Raw genomic sequence first — 16,737 nt, 5'->3', positions numbered from 1 at the left:
TAATCAGTACCAAACTGTACTACAGCTAGTGTCTATGTGATGTTTATGCTCACTTGCCTCTTGACATTCCTGTGTGGTCCAAATTGGCCCATAGGCAAACCAAAGTCCTGTCACAGGCATTCCCAAGAGCTGGTGCCCTGAAGGTTCCTGTGAGAATATTCATATATTTAAGGACAGGGACATAGATGAGAGATGTTGGACATACACTATGGGGAGGACAGGGACACAAAGGGAAGATGGATTGTGAAAATAGAAAGAGAAGAAATGTCAAATGGACAGGAGACTCTGTATCAGGGATGTAGCTATGGGTAGGCCTGGGTGCCTAATCTTGGCTCAGTCCCACCCAGTCTCTCACATGGCATGAGCATGTTGTGGCACCACGGCCAGGCTGCAGCAGTTATACTGCGCATGCAGCCCAGCGCGCCACCTCCAAGAAAAAGCAAGTCACTGCCCGCCGAAGCCCCAACTCCAGAGGAGGGGGACATACAGGACTCGAAGGCACACTCACAGAATTGCATTCCTCCAGGGCGGGCCTGCCCGGTTTAGGCTCAGGCCCACCCAAAATTGGCTATCTTCCCGTACATCAATAAACATCTTCTTCCCCTTTCCTCCCCATTTCTCTTCCCATAGCGATCTGACATCTTCTTTCCCTTACCCTCCTCCCAGCAATCCTGAACTCTTCGGGCTATGGGCAGCATGAATGAAGTAAACATGCTGCCTTTGGCAGCCCTGGAAGCTTTCCCTCTGCTACAGCTTCCTATTGTGGGAACAAGAAGCTGTTACAGAAGAAAAGCTTCCGATGCTACCAAAGGCAGCATGTTTACTTCATTACCGAAAGAAAAAGTGCCAGATCCTGATTTGGAGGGGGAGGGGAATGATAGCCTGCACAGGCTCCGCAGGCTGCCACAGAGATCTCGGAGGGCCACCATTGGCTTGTGGGCCTTGCAATGAAGACCACTGCTCTAGGGAATAAACTTTTCAACCATTCCCAGAACCTACTGATCTGAGGTGATGCGGGCCCACTTGTAGAGAAGGACAACCTGCCTCCCACTGAAAACAAGAAGTTCAGCACACCCTCAATGGGTAGGCTAGGTCGCTCCAGTCTCACTGGTGGAACCTGTCACTGGATCCTTTGGGCCCATGAAAAGAACAGCTTAATGGACCTACCTAAGCCCAAAGCTTGGATCGCCAAGCACCAAGTCAGCTGAAAACAACCCATTCTCCTGAAGCAGCACCTAGAGCAGTGATTCTTAACTTTATTTTGAGTCACGGACCCCTTTAAGAATCTGATGAAAGCTATGGACCCCCTTCCCCAGAAACATTCACATAAACACAACTTTGCATGCAATGAATATTATGTACTTTATTTATCGAGATTTGATTATCTCATACATATTTATGTATGAATGTAATTGTTGTATTATGCCATACATATTTTGTTATTGTGTTTTCTTAAAAATCAATACAAAATTTTCTTGAACTTAAAAAAAAAAAAAAAAAAAAATATATATATATATATATATATATATATATATGTATTTATAACCTGCCTTTCCACAAATCCTCAGGGAACAAAAATCACATTAAAAATAGCAACAAATAATACATACAAGATGACAAAAAAACAGCATAAAAAAGAACCACCTTCACTCAAGCTGTTACAGAGCAAACAACAAAAAAAGCGCTCAACCACAGTTTTCACCCCTTTCCTAAATTGCCAGAATGTGGCAATTATGACATGCACAAAGTATTATTAAACTTTAAAGTAAACAATCAAAAAAACCCCCAAAAAACACACTCTTTTATATAAAAAGTAATGGCCACTCATAATTATGAAATCTAATCCTCTTGTGCAAATTAAAACAGATCTACTACTACTATGTTTTCTACTACCATTACTACTACTACATCTACTCTCTCATTATCTGTGAGAAACATCAACAATATCAGGCTGTATAAAGGCTAAGGACCAAAGAGAACACTTCTCCCTCAGCTCTGGAAATGGAAAGGCTGAGCCTCCCCTATATTCTTCTCTAGGGTATCCCCAAACAGCAAGTGTCCCCGAAAAGGCAGCTGGCTGAGAAGCTTCCTAGAAGCTGCAACTGCAACCCAATAACCCACTACAGAGACCGCCACAGACCAGGATGAAAGAAGGATCAAATCAAAGAATGTTCACCAGGAAGGCTGCCACTGATTCCAGATGAGAAACTTCAGGGAACTTTGGCAACTGACCATGGCCCTAGCACATAGCTGCCACAGATAATAATAATAACAACAGTTTATATACCGCAGGACGTGAAGTTCTATGCGGTTTACAATGAATTAGATAGATTCTACAAATTGAATGGAACATTCATAGTTAGAGATTAGTGGTTAACAGTTTACAAGATCAGATTTGGGGGTGGGATTGTGATGGGGTCTATTGTCCAGATTCGTTACCTAGGTATTTCAAGAACAGGTATGTTTTTAGGTGTTTCCTAAATTCACCATAGTTGTTTGTGTGTGTAATTAGTTTTTCCAGGTTCAGATGGCAGCCTTAACATCAGATGCCCCAACAGTAAAGGCAAATCAAAACTGCTGCTCCATCCACTTCTCATATCTGGGAGCTTGCAAAGGAGAAAAACACTCCAAAAGGGTGTACAGGCAAAGAGGGAAGGGGGATGGGAACCTATATATCTAGGCAGGGTCTCACATGTCTGAGCTAATGCCTCACCTAGTGAGGCACTCTGTGCTCAACATGGTCTGGACCAGGGACCAGCCATTAGCTCAACCTCACTGTGTGTTCTCGGTCAACTGAGTAAGGAGCTAGGCCAGGAACTAGGAACACCAGCCTGAACAACCTACCATCTGCTAGAGATAGAGAAAATACTGGAGTTTTCCCACTGAGCATCAGCAATAATCATCTGCTGGTAAGAGGGTATAAAAATCTACTTTTTCAGAAAAGTACAGCTCAGACAACTCGGAAACATTTGTTAATATTTTACAAAAAGCTACTGAACTACCTTAAATGTTAAACAACATAATGAACTGAAGGGCTATGGAAACACATGTTGTATTAAAAGTGAATAAAAGTACACATCTTATAACTTCTGTTTAAATGTCATCCAGATTAATTTTACAGGTGATTTACTTTGACTTGACTGGTCACACATGCAACTGACAATTTCAGAATGCTACTCTTTAAACATGTAAAAAGCCCAAAATGCTCAGATTCAGAAGGACCAAAAATTATACAAGCATTCTAATTTTACAAACGGTGATCTAGATGTATAGTTTTTAAAAATTTCACCATCATTTTTTGTACCTCTTTGGAGGCATGCATAAGTTTTAGCAAAGTGCTCATTTTTGTCAAGTCTGGAAACAAAAGTGATTAAGGAGGCAATTGTGCTTATTCTCCTGATGCTCTTTTATAGCTTTTAAAATATTCACTCTTGGGAACTTTGCTATTTAATTGGCTGAATTTATGCATATAATTGTCTCAAAATAGCTCTTATGAGGAATAACCTAATATTAGAGCAGTAGAATGGGAACCAGGAAGCCCAGGTTCAAATCCACTGTAGTAGTTGTGGCCCTGGGGAAGTCACTTAACCCCTCCATGCCTTGAATCTGATGCTGAGCTGATGCTGGCAACATTGCTTGTACGGTTCATGTCTCCCACCCCAACCCACCGTGTTGGGAAGTAACAACATAGTGATGCCTCATACTGCAAGAGAAAAGGCAATTACAACCCTCTTCAATATTGTACCAAGAAGACCACAAGGATGTAGTTACCAGGAGTCAGTTTGACTCAAGGGAACATAATGACTGGATAGCTTTTATACATACTAATGCTGGCACATACATAAAGGGCTCCTTTTACAAAGCCGCGCTAGCGGGTTTAACGCGCGCGACTTTTCATCACGCGCTAACCCCAGCGATGGCCGAAAAACTACCGCCTGCTCAAGAGGAGGCGGTAGCGGCTAGCGCGTCCAGCGGTTTAGTGCGCGCCATTACGCGTGTTAAACCACTAGCGCGGCTTTGTAAAAGGAGCCCAAAGTGATGAAAATCAACACACCTATGCATAATCACTAAACTTATTTTTGGAAGCTGCTGAATGTTGCCGTACTTTTTCTTCACATGGAGGTTTCTGAAATTGCTGCTCTCGCTAGGATGGAAAATGCACATGCATTTGTGCGTGTTTCTGTATATGTTTTACAAAAGGACCGGTGTCCAGCTCAGCCTTTTGTCAAATACTTGGGGAAATGTGAATGTACTGGACATACTCTTCTGTTAACACACCCTAACTTATAAAACAGTAATACACCAAACTGTAAATTGTTTATCAATAGTACTGTGTAGGACTGATTAACAATGTCACTAGGAAGGTTAAAAAAAAAAAAAAAGGTGGGAGGGACTCAGGTGTGGTCTATCAGACAACCAGGTCCTCTGAGTTCTTGAAATCTTTTCCTTCTTATTTAATTTTTCTGGGGTGTAATTAGCTCTGCTGACTTATTTACAGATTGGAATGTACTGACATCCCATTTTCTTGCAGAGCCTCTTTGACTCATATGCGGCACGTGGCCAGCTCGCAAGCCTTCCCTTGTGGATTTTCCTCAAATACCTCTTCTTACACTTATGCTGTTTAATATACATATGTCTCCACTGGCCTCTAGGAAACAGACTTTGGGGTTGATACTGTGTATCTATGCTGACGACCAGATTTTGGTGCCTTTACTATCAGCTGATGCTCTCTCACTAGCTGCAGCTGAAGCTTAGTTGCTCCAGACAGAATCCACCTTCTCAGTTCACCTGCAGAAGGAAAAACTGAAAAGGGAGCTATTTTCCACTGGTGAAGGGGAGGAATTGAAAGATACGAGTGACACTCTTCTGCAAAGTTCATGACTAAAGGAGGACAGCTTCAGTACAGAATCCTACGTCTTTGCAACATAAATTACAATCAGGTTACCCGATTATCTTATTTTCCTATTTGTTGCTTTATATTCCCTCTAGGGTTTTGCGCTCCAGTCAGCAACATTTCACTGTTGCTGTTGTGCCTTCGGTTCAGGAAGTGCATTTGGGTACAATCCAGAAACCAACTTTTAGTTTAGGAGGGCCCTCCCTGTGGAAAACCCTTTCGTTGTCACTAAGTAAGGAAAGTACCCCTCTACAAGTTTAAGGTGATATTGAAAATATATTTCATTTAGCTTTTAAGACAGTGACTGGTTAACTTCTGTCCCCAGGGTTTGTGGAACACAACAGTCTTCATTTCTATTGAATGTGACCCTTTTTGATGGTTAGCCTTAAGTGGACAATCAAAAAATAAAAAATAAAAAAAAACTTGAACCTTTAAGTAAATTTAGCGCCACATTGACATCAGCAAATTTGAAAAGTTAACTATCCTTGCTGCCTTGTCTAAAATAAGCTTCTTCATATACCTTTGAAACACAGTGTTAAGTTCATCAGTCCATTTTTCAAAAACCAAACACTTGATTTAATGTAAGTCTTCTCACATAAATTCATATTTAGATATTTTTTTTTAAAAAAAATAAGAAGCTACATCTATATACACAACAAATACCTGTAACAGACACCATCAGTGCAGGGATTGTGTGTCTTCACAATGACAAAGACATGTTGGAAGTGAGAACGAATATTCTTTGGGCTGAATGGCTGTGCCCCTGGTTCCTGGAAAACTATGGTCACAATGTCATTCCCAATGTGACGTTTCCGTAAGAGCTACAAAAAATAAAAATGAACAGTAAGTCTATATTTTTTAAGAAGCTGTATTTTTTGACAATGTTATAGCAAAAAAAAAAAAAAAAAAAGGAACATAAAATGTAACGACATGTATCAAAAGGGAGAACTGCAAAGCAGGTACATCTATGGAAATCTATCTTAAGATAATTTTTCAAACTGCACCTGTGAAATGTAAACACACTAGTAAGGAAAGGGGTATTTCTTCCAAAAGACAAATGAATGTAAGTGACCCGTAAACATAACATTTAAAATCACTATAGTGTGCACTGATTTCCTACTAGTTAAATGAGTCCCATGGTTATGGTTTGTTTGATTTTGGTGGTTATGGTTAATAGAAGTTCTGTACTATATTGTGAGTGATATCTTCGTAGAAATCCTCCTGTGGTAATGCTGTAGACATGATGATTCTTATCAAACACAACTTTGCAAACAATCTAGGGCCTGTTTTACGAAGCCGCGCTAGCGTTGCGCTGCAGTAACGGCCCGAAGCCCAGAGATTTAAAGGGCTTTGGGGCCGTTGATGTGCGGCTTCGTAAAACAGGGGGCTAGTGGTTAACCACAATAAAAGCATCATAATGTAATAATATTTACAGGAAAATAAAATAACAGGTTAGATTCCAGCCAACAAATACATAAACAAAGAAGGCATTTTTCAAGCAATGGAAACCTGGTCAGAATAATTATTAAATGGGGTACCTCTTAAGAAAAAAAAGGAGGGAAAACACTTATGGGAACGAGGTTGATAAACTAAGAAGTGGCACAGCAGCAACATTATCCCCCGATGAAGGCTAGTTAATAGCTGAAACGCTCTAAAACAGTTTGAGCGTAGGGTAGTTCATGACCCACCAACGTTGGTTCTGGCTGGGAAGCCATTAAGATAAGAGTTGCTGTTCTTCTTCAATACATATAGACATACTGGTGAATTGAATGAATCGATTTTAGGTTTGGATATTACAATTAAATTAAATTAATAATATATGTTTAATTAATTAAATAAAATATAGGTTTGAACTCTTAGGGGTCCTTTTACAAAGGGGCGGTAGAGGTTTAACGCGCGGAACACCGCGCGTTAAACTGTATCTGCCGTGCTAGTACCTAACGCCTCCATTGACGAGGCGTTAGGATTTTAGGCTGCCGCGGGGGTTACAGCGTGATGAAATGTCCAATGCGCTAACCCCCATAGCGTGCCTTGATAAAAGGAGCCCTTAGTTAATTAGTTGATAGTCTCTTAATTAAATTAATAAACTAAATTAATTTACAATAATTTCGGTAGGAAGGAGGTTTTGAAGTAAATGATTATAACACGTGCATTCAGGATGAAGACTTGAAATAACATCCAAGTTATAAGAGGTCTCTTTACTGAGAACAATGCGTTCTTTATGATACTTCAACCTCTTAGTTTATATGCTGGGGTAAGTTTGTTGTTATAAAGGGGTTGTACTTCGAGTTGTACTTGTATGATAAAAAGTGGGTTATTAGAAATAATATATCAACTACAACAAAGAAGTTAGACATTTATGTGTAGAAAATTAATTGAAGTAGATTTGTATAAATTATCCTTTATACCCCCTTTTTCTCTTTGATTGGTAACACAGTTACTGACAGGTCTGCAGCAGTCAGATTTTATGATAGTAAAATCCGATTCAAAATAGCTAAGCAACTGTTAGTGAATCAATCGCTTGGCTATTTTGTATGGGGTTTTACTCATTTGCATGGGTGGATCAGATAGGAGATTGAGTGGTAAGCAGTTTAGTGAATCGGGTCGGGAAACGATCGCAAAACCAGTAAAGCTACAGGATCGGAAGGTTTAGCAAATCTAGCCCTATGTGATTCTCCCTTCCCTTAGAGAGGCATCTCACAATTCATAGCAGCATGTGGAAGTTAACCCACTCACTGGACTTGTGCAGAGTGAAATCAAGCAGTTTCCTCTATTTCCAGATGTACAATTTACACGAATGCATTCCAGCCTTTGCAAGTAACTTCCTGCAGGGTTTACTTTAGACCTTCAGCCAAGCAGCACTGATTTTGTTTCATGTTTTTACTTTAAGTGGGGGAAAAAGCACCAGAACACTCAGTTTTTATGTAAACTCAGAAGGGATAAAACCTGCTTTTAGTGATGCTCTTCAGAAGTGGAACGCAAGCATTCAGATCTGACAAGATTTCTAAGTTAACTCACTTTTCCTCTTTATTTATTGAAGGGAAGGCCTGCTCTTAATTGTTTTTTTCAAGACTTAATTATTTTGTGGTTGGGCAACCGTGAACCTAATTCTTCTTAATTTAAGGCTCACTATTTTAAATTGGCTAGTACCTGACCAATAAATATGTCTTAGGTTATCATTCCTCTTTTCTCTGCAAACCATCACTTTTTGGTATAATGTGTTTGCTGTTACAGGGGATGTTGGGTAATGCAACAATATGTATCAATTGCCACCACTACAGAAAAATTATGGACAACATTGGTTCTCAATGCTGCCCTCAGAGAATACTCAGCCAGTGGGATTGTCAGGATATCTGCAATGAAATGCATGAGATAAGATTATCATGCTAAGAAAGCAGTACATAGTCATTGTAACTATCCTGAAAACATTACTGGTTAACTGTGCCCTGAGAACTGGGTTGAGAAGCACTGCTGTACGAGAAAAGGACCAGAGTTGGCAGGAAGTAGACACCATCTACAACTGCTGAAAGGACTAGAGCAGGGGTAGGGAACTCCGGTCCTCGAGAGCCCTATTCCAGTCGGGTTTTCAGGATTTCCCCAATGACTATGCATTGAAAGCAGTGCATGCAAATAGATCTCATGCATATTCATTGGGGATGTCCTGAAAACCCGACTGGAATAGGGCTCTCGAGGACCGGAGTTCCCTACCCCTGGACTAGAGTATGTGCAAAGTAGACAGAAAAAGCTCTGGGGGCAGCTACTGAAGACTGTGAGTGCTATAATTGTCTTATGAAATGGCTGCAATGGGCAATACAACAAAGAAAAATGGGGAGACCCAGTGATCTACAGTGAAAACAAAAACAAAGAACTGTGGATACAGATGTTCTGGAGATAATTTATTATACACTGACATATAAAAATTCAATGAAAAAAGTACAATGATAAAAAATACAGTGGTAAAAATCCAACCGGACCCTACACGGTCCATGTTTGGGCGAATACGCCAATGGTTTGCAACCTCACATATAAAGAATTGGACTGAAAGCAGTCTATTGTCTTTAAACATGTGAGCAAAGAACACCACAGACAAGCTGAAGTAGCAAAACAACGTCTGCGGTGTTCTTTGCTCACATATTTAAAGATAATAGACTGTTTTCAGTCCAATTCTTTATATGTGAGGTTGCAAACCATTGGACCCCTGAGGAAGGCGTGTTCGCCCAAACACGGACCATGTAGGGTCCGGTTGGATTTTTACCACTGTATTTTTTATCATTGTACTTTTTTCATTGAATTTTTATTTGTCAGTGTATAATAAATTATCTCCAGAACATCTATATCCACAGTTCTTTGTTTTTGTTTGCAATGGGCAATAACCTCAAGAATTTTAGTAACCACATGAGACAGAGAAGTGGGCAAGAGTAGCAACAGCACAGGAATGGGGAGGAGGAATGAACTGTAGAATGAGGTGAAGGAAGACAGGAAGGATCTAAGGAATGTTGACTATAGGTGGTGAAGAGAATAGAAGAATGTAGCAGCAACTGAAGGTAAGAAGGACTGTGAACAATTACTAATGCTATTAATTTTTAACTATTAAGGGATTTATACTGAAGCGATAAGTTGAATATAAGGTTGATACCATAGTGAACCTGTGCAAGCTCTTATTGGGGTCCTGTGTGACCTAATGCTGAATTCCAACATGAACTACAAGAAAAAAATGGAGAAAGAAACAAGCTGACAGAATACATTGGGATTTATTTTGTTGTCATTAAAACCCTTCCTTGAAACAGTTCTGGATTGTTGTTTCTTCATGAAAAAAAAAATGGTGGATGAATCTAAAGGCCTTCTGAGGTTGTGATAAAGAAGGAAACTATAGTACAGTAATGGAATTTAAGCAAGCATGGGACTGACACAGATGATCTCAGGTTAGGAGACTTAAAAGGAAAGAAAGCCTATGGCAGTGTTTCTCAAGCTGGTCCTAGAACAGCTTTGCATGCACCTCTTCTATTTAATTTCTATAAAATCTGCCCTATAATCAAAATAATGTGATACAGATTTTCCAAAAACTTCAATCAAAATACATTTTATAAATTTTATAGAGAGTATGAAGGACTTTCAGCAGGACTCATCCGAGAGCATGTAATATGAGGTTGCCATGACTCAGGAGCTACTCACGACTGCTCTCCCTACATCAACAGTGCTTTCCAATCATGTGCTCAAACTCAAAATGTGAATTAAGTGCCCCGTATCAGATCTCTTCATTTATAAATATCTTTGCAAAAACAGCATATTGTTTGCACTATTAGACCAGTTAAACTTAGGTTGTGTGAATATCACAGCTGGCTGAATACTCAGCAGATGGTGTCTTCTGTGGTTACCTGATATTTGGACTTCCATCATAAATTTACTCAACTTACCTGGTTTATTATTAACAAATTCCTAGTTCATACGTTGAGGGCAAGAGGACTTGTCTCCTTTTGAAAGAATATTGGATATTTACTTTACAATTAGTCAAACCTCTTAGATTAATTGATCATCTACTTTGTGCTTCTGTTTTTGTTTTCAAAATCATAATAAAATTTTTCAGTGACATATCAAGATCCTACCTATTCATTCCCAGCTCAAGCCTGCCATCATTATTTTTAGATCCCTAGTCCTGATGAGCTAGATAAATGTCAACAGTTTCCTCATTGCCCTTACCATACAAATGATACTTCACAACTGGAAATCGGCTGACCTCCTTAATACCATGTTTTGGTGGAAAACAATTCTCTTAATTCTCCAATAGGCAAATGGTGGTAGACAAAATTTAGGCGAGGGTTGCGCGGGGACAGAAATCCCACCCATCCCCACCAAAATCTCACCCGTCCCTGCGAGGAATCCCTCTGTCCTCACCCGTCCCCATAAACTTCAGAAATAGTTATTTCATTTAATTATGTTACTGAATTAAAGGCTCTGGTAGAGACCCATTTACAAATAAGCAAAGACACTTTATTAATTTGGAAATATTAATTGGGAATAATACATACTTTGTAAACGGGTTTCTACTAGAATCTGTAATGTAAATATAAAATATAAATACTCAGCTGATAAGGACCCCCAAGCTTTCAGCTGAGGGCTTCCTCTGCAGTTGGCTGGGGGTCCCTTTTGCCAAGCTTGGCAGGCAGCAGTAGCGTCCCTGAGTCACAGATGCTGGCACCTTAGTGGCTCATGGATGCTGCCAGCGACTACTACGCTTGGTGGAGGGGAGTTCTGGTCATCTCTAGAGGAGGTCCTCTGCTGGCGGTGCTTGGGGATCCCCACCAGCCACAGCAAAGGTCAGCAAGTACTTCAACACTGTAGAAATAAAACCTTTTCTTTTGAACACAATACAAATACATCTGCTATATACATTTTCCAAAGCTAACATATTTTAGTCAATAAATTCCTCTTTTTACCTTTGTTGTCTGGAAACTTATTTTTCCATCAAGTTGGTCCCAGTTTCTTTTTTCCGCTTTCCCATCTTCTGTAAATTCTTCTGTTGCTGTCCATTGGTTCCTCCTACCATGGTTCAGCATTTATCCCTTTCTCGTCTTTTGTGTCTGCCCACCAGCCCCATGCTCAACATTTCTCCTTCTGTTCTATCACCCCTCTCCAGCACCATGCCACATCTCTCCCTCCATTCCCTTCACCACTATGTCCAATATTCCTCCCTCTTGCATCCCTTTCAGTCTGTCCCACTGTTCCCTTTCCACCACATTTCTCACTCTCATCTTTCTCTTCCCTATCATCTGTACCTCACTCCCTCCCTATGACCAAAAATTCTCCTCTTTCTTCCATTCCCCATGTGTACACAACCATCTCTCTTTCTCGCTCACTGACACACCCACACTCAATTCTCCCTATCTGTTCCCTCACCCACTTCAGCATCTCTTTTCCTCCCTTCCTCCATCCTCTCTTCCAAGTTCATGCCTTCTGTGTCCAAAAATGCACTCCCTCCCACCCCTTCATTCGAGTCCAGACAACAGCAGGGGTTGGAGGCAGCCATCAGCACGCCATATGTAGCCGACCCGGTAACCAATTAAGAAGCCACTCAGCACCAAGCAGGTGCGCCAAAATGTGCTTCTGCTTGTTGCCGCTCAGCAGCAGAAGAAACTGGATCTCGCAGCAGCCACCACCAACCAGGTTAGCAGTGGGGCAGGAGCGTGGAAAGCTCGCTCCTGCCCGCTGCACCTCTGGACCACCAGGGATCGACAGAGGAGAATGGACAGGGCAGGGAGGGGGGACAGGGTGCAGAGCCTGGTGGCGGCTTGCAATAATTCTGGGAGGGGCGCTGCCCTAATATAAACCGGGACCCCCATTTTTGGGCCAATTTTTTGGTCCCAAAATTCCAGTTTATATTAGAGTATATACGGTAAATGGCTGGTTTTGTAGCAACCCTTAGGTTTTGCCTCCCCTTTGTTGGGCTTAATTATTGCTTGCACATCCTCCACTGCACACACATCTATTTTCATACATATTCATTATGAATATCCTCAAAACCAGACTGGCAAGAGAATACTCCAAACCCATCTTCAGAAACACCAGTCAACAGAACTATACTAAGAAACAAGGTTGAAAGATTAGATGGGCTTTATACTTATCTCAGCATCATGGGCCTTGTAGATTGGGATAGCAGAGTTCACATTATTAAAGCTTTTGACTAAATGTGAGTGATCTGCAGCTTGTTATTTGTACAAATGGGGTTTTTTTCAAAACGCATTGTGGAATAGCTGTCATCAGATAATTGATGCTCTTTTTTTTTTCTATTTTTTTTTTTTTAATCTTTATTCATTTTTAAACTTAGAATAAATGTGATAACATATCCATACAAATAACCATAAATATATCACTTAATAATCAACAATGATACATATAATATTCCCTTATCTCCCCCCCTCCCCACCCGTATCTTTCATATAATCAATACTTATACAACATGTAACAATAAAAATACCCTCCCTCCTACCCCATAATTGAACTTGTAAATTTAAGGGAAACAAGATTTTTCTAATCATTACAATATTTTGTTAATGGCTCCCAAATATCTTGAAATTTCCTAAAACAACCCTGTTGTATTGCAATAAGTCTCTCCATTTTATAAATATGACATAAGGAGTTCCACCCAAAATTATAATTTAATCTATTCCAATTTTTCCAATTATATGTAATTTGTTGAATGGCAACCCCAGTCATTATAAGTAATAATTTGTTATTATTTGTAGATATCTGACTTTTTGCTCTCATTGCCATACCAAACAGCACAGTATCATATGATAATGCCACAGGGTTATCTAATAAACAGTTAATTTGGTCCCAAATTGATTTCCAAAAATTCATAATGAATGGACAATAGAATAATAAATGATCTAAAGTATCCTGCTTCGAGATGACAGTGCCAACATTCATTAGACAGTTTGGACTGTTCTTTGAGAGTTCACACAATCTGGCTAATTGTTCATCCCATTTGGAGTTGTATGGATCCCTGATGCAGACACTGTTTGCCAAAACATGGTCCATCTTGGGTCTTTCAATAAAGTGAACTCTGCTATCCCAATCTATGAGGCCTTGGTGCTGTTTTTCAGTCCATTATTTGGTGTGTATTTTGATTTCCTCTTTATACTCATCTGTCATCAGGTTCTCTGTTTCTACACAGCAGGGCACAATTTACCCAGAAAAGTTAGGAATACCACTGTACTGGATTATGATTTTCTTTAGATAAACACTTCTCACTATCATCAATGCCTCTTTCTCTTGGAAGATTCACAGTTCAGATCAGCTGTTTGACCCTTTTCATTGCCAGCTCAAGGCAAGTTAAATTCAGTTAGATATTTTGCTATTCTTCGCTAATGCTGTTAAGGTGTGTTATTTTAGTGAAAGTTCCATTTTATGGAATTTAGTTACTAATAATGAAGGTTAACTGCATTAGCATGTGCTAGTGATTCTTGCTGTTAAGTTTATACCTGAGGCAATTGAGGGTGAAATGACATCCAAGGTCACAGGATGCATCAGTGACATTTGCTCCCAGCTCCTTTGGTTCTCAAATCTTCCCCTGCTTCTCTAACCACTACTCTGCTATTTCACTGCTTATGGTGCTTCCATAGTTTAATGTTGGGTAAGCCACAATTCAAACAGATGATCTGAATGGTTAATTTCAGGGGAGAGAGGAAGAGTGGCAGGAAAAGCAGGTTAATTTTCCAGGTAATTTAAGTTTCAGGTTAACGGATTTTCAGATTTTGAATTTGTCGCTTTGAGAGCGATCAGTAAATTACCTGGTTAATAACCATTTCAGGTTATTGAGAAATGCCTGTATTATCAATTCAAGTTGCTAATGCAGGCATTGATCCTGTCAAAACTAGATTATAGTATCATCTACTTAGGTTGCTCTAAATATCCAAAATGCTGCTGTTCGATTGATAGGCTCTTTACAGTACATATATTTTCATTTGTTGCCAATCGAAGCTAGGATCAAGTTTAAATAAGATTGTTTTATATTCAAGATCTTCATGGGATAGCTCCACTCTATTTGTACCATCTTATTAACTTCTTACATCCTAGACATGAGACTTGCAATCAATTAAAATGAATGCTTCCACCTTGCAAGGGTGTTAAACCTAAGAAATTCTGTTCTATGCTATTCTCTTATTGTGCTGCAAAGTTATAAAACTCACTGCCTACGACAGTGACCTATATAATTAGCTATTTTGTTTTCATAAAGCAATCAAGACTACTTTGTTTTGTAAATATGTTACTTCCAAATAATTTACTCTGCACGTAATAGGCTAGGCCAGGGGTCGGCAACCTTTTTACAAAGATTTACAAAGAGCCACAATGGGTAGAGAAGAGAGTTTGAGATATTCCAAGTCTCTCTCTCTCCCCTCTTTCTTCCTTCAAACCCCTCTCAGGTATCTGCACCTCTCTTCCCTCCCGTCCCTGCCTGTCCCCCTCCCCCAACCAAGATTCTCTCTCTTCTCCAGACTTGGACCCTTTAATCTCTCTCCCAACCTCACAATCTCCCCCTCCCCCTGAGCCTACCAAGGAACCTGGTGATCCAGCGAGGTCTTCGTGGCAGGAGCGTGATCCTCACGCTCCTGCCTCCATGTGGCTGCCTTCTAAAATGGCTGCCTTGACCTTTTGCGGCTGCTAGTGGCATCCCTAATTTCAGCTCAAACTTTGATTCTTCTGGTGATATCATCCATAAAAAAACAGTAATTGTTTGATGATATCAGGGTCTAGTGCAAGCATATTAGGTGAACCTTCAGCTTTGTGTCTCAAGTACCTTTTAGGCCCACAGGTTCCTCTCCCACAAGATTTTGATAATTAAACTCAATAATGATCACTTCAATGCCACCACTCTTAAAACAATCAAGTAAAATGCATAAAAGTGTAAAAAGTGCACATTGATGGTTCTTTGAGTTTGTGCGACTGTCTGGGCCTATCACTTTGATTCTTTGCTACCCCTAGAGCAGTTCCCCTAAATGACTGCATAGTCTGTCCAATGGCTCGCCAGCTCTTAAGGTGTCAGCCTGAAAAGAATTGTGTTATTTATACAAATGCTTTAAATATAAAGCTGTTAAATCCATGATCTGCTTGTTCAGTTTCCATGGTAGCAAGCATTTAGTTTGATCTTTAAACTACGATCCTTTTAAATATATTCCATCTTAACATAGGCATGTCTTAATAGCTATGAATCTGCATGATTCTTTACAAATGTCATTTTTTCATTCAAATTTAGCAAGATACATTAATACGAGTATATGACCAATAACAATTTTTTTAATTCTAAAAGATAAACAAGCCCACATGACACCACAAACAGGAAAAGTAATCCCAGTTTGATAACAGGCTAAGTAAGTTTCCAAGGCTAGTACTGTAGATGAAACATTGTGTTTCTGGATCCTCAAGATCAAAATGTCAGTCTGGTTTCTAAAGTAGAAATTAATGCCTATTAACATGTCTTTAAAACACTGCCTCAGTACGTCTAAACATCAGTTCCATATGTTATTTTCAGCAACAGATCCCAAATATACATGAGAGAGAGCTGCATAGTCACTACTTCCCAATGGATTTTGGAAACAAGATAGCCAGCATTCAATTACAAACATTTTACAGCAAACAAGATAACCGAATTTAAGGAGATAGAAAGAAGATTGTGGTTTGAAACATTCTGAGAATTGAACATTTTATGGGATATTTATCTGTCATTATAATTAAGAAGGGGATTCTAATTAATTACCGTATTTTCGCGGATATAACGCGCACGTTATACGTGATTTTACGTACCGCGCATACCCCTCGCGCGTTATATGCCTGAGCGCGGTATACAAAAGTTTTTAAACATAGTTCCCACCCCGCCCGACGCCCGATTCACCCCCCCAGCAGGACCGCTCGCACCCCCACCCCGAACGACCGCTCGCTACGCGCTCCCACCCGCACCCGCATCCACGATCGGAGCAAGAGGGAGCCCAAGCCCTCTTGCCCGGCCGACTCCCCGACGTCCGATACATCCCCCCCCCGGCAGGACCACTCGCACCCTCACCCCGAAGGACCGCCGACTCCCCAACAATATCGGGCCAGGAGGGAGCCCAAACCCTCCTGGCCACGGCAACCCCCTAACCCCACCCCGCACTACATTACGGGCAGGAGGGATCCCAGGCCCTCCTGCCCTCGACGCAAACCCCCCTCCCTCCAACGACCGCCCCCCCCCAAGAACCTCCGCCCGTCCCCCCGCCGACCCGCGACCCCCCTGGCCGACCCCCACGACACCCCCACCCGCCTTCCCCGTACCTTTGTGTAGTTGGGCCAGAAGGGAGCCCAAACCCTCCTGG

The 16,737-nt window shown here is 40.7% G+C and overlaps 1 protein-coding gene across 12 annotated transcripts in view; it reads right to left on the bottom strand.

Moving 5' to 3' along the window:
• The window catches only part of SIPA1L1 (signal induced proliferation associated 1 like 1), a 484,222-nt gene that overhangs the window by 130,898 nt on the left and 336,587 nt on the right, over positions 1-16,737 (bottom strand). For all 12 annotated transcript variants that reach the window (XR_004540063.1, XM_033951213.1, XM_033951214.1 and 9 more), the window contains one exon: positions 5,558-5,715. Coding sequence is in view for 11 of the 12 variants with exons in the window: in XM_033951213.1 (XP_033807104.1) it covers positions 5,558-5,715 (158 nt within the window). In the remaining variant the exon portion in view is untranslated. The remainder of the gene's footprint in view (positions 1-5,557; positions 5,716-16,737) is intronic.

This window comes from Geotrypetes seraphini, chromosome 7 (assembly GCF_902459505.1).
Source record: "Geotrypetes seraphini chromosome 7, aGeoSer1.1, whole genome shotgun sequence".
NCBI classification, from domain to species: domain Eukaryota; kingdom Metazoa; phylum Chordata; class Amphibia; order Gymnophiona; family Dermophiidae; genus Geotrypetes; species Geotrypetes seraphini.
This window is presented reverse-complemented; position numbering and strand designations above follow the sequence as displayed.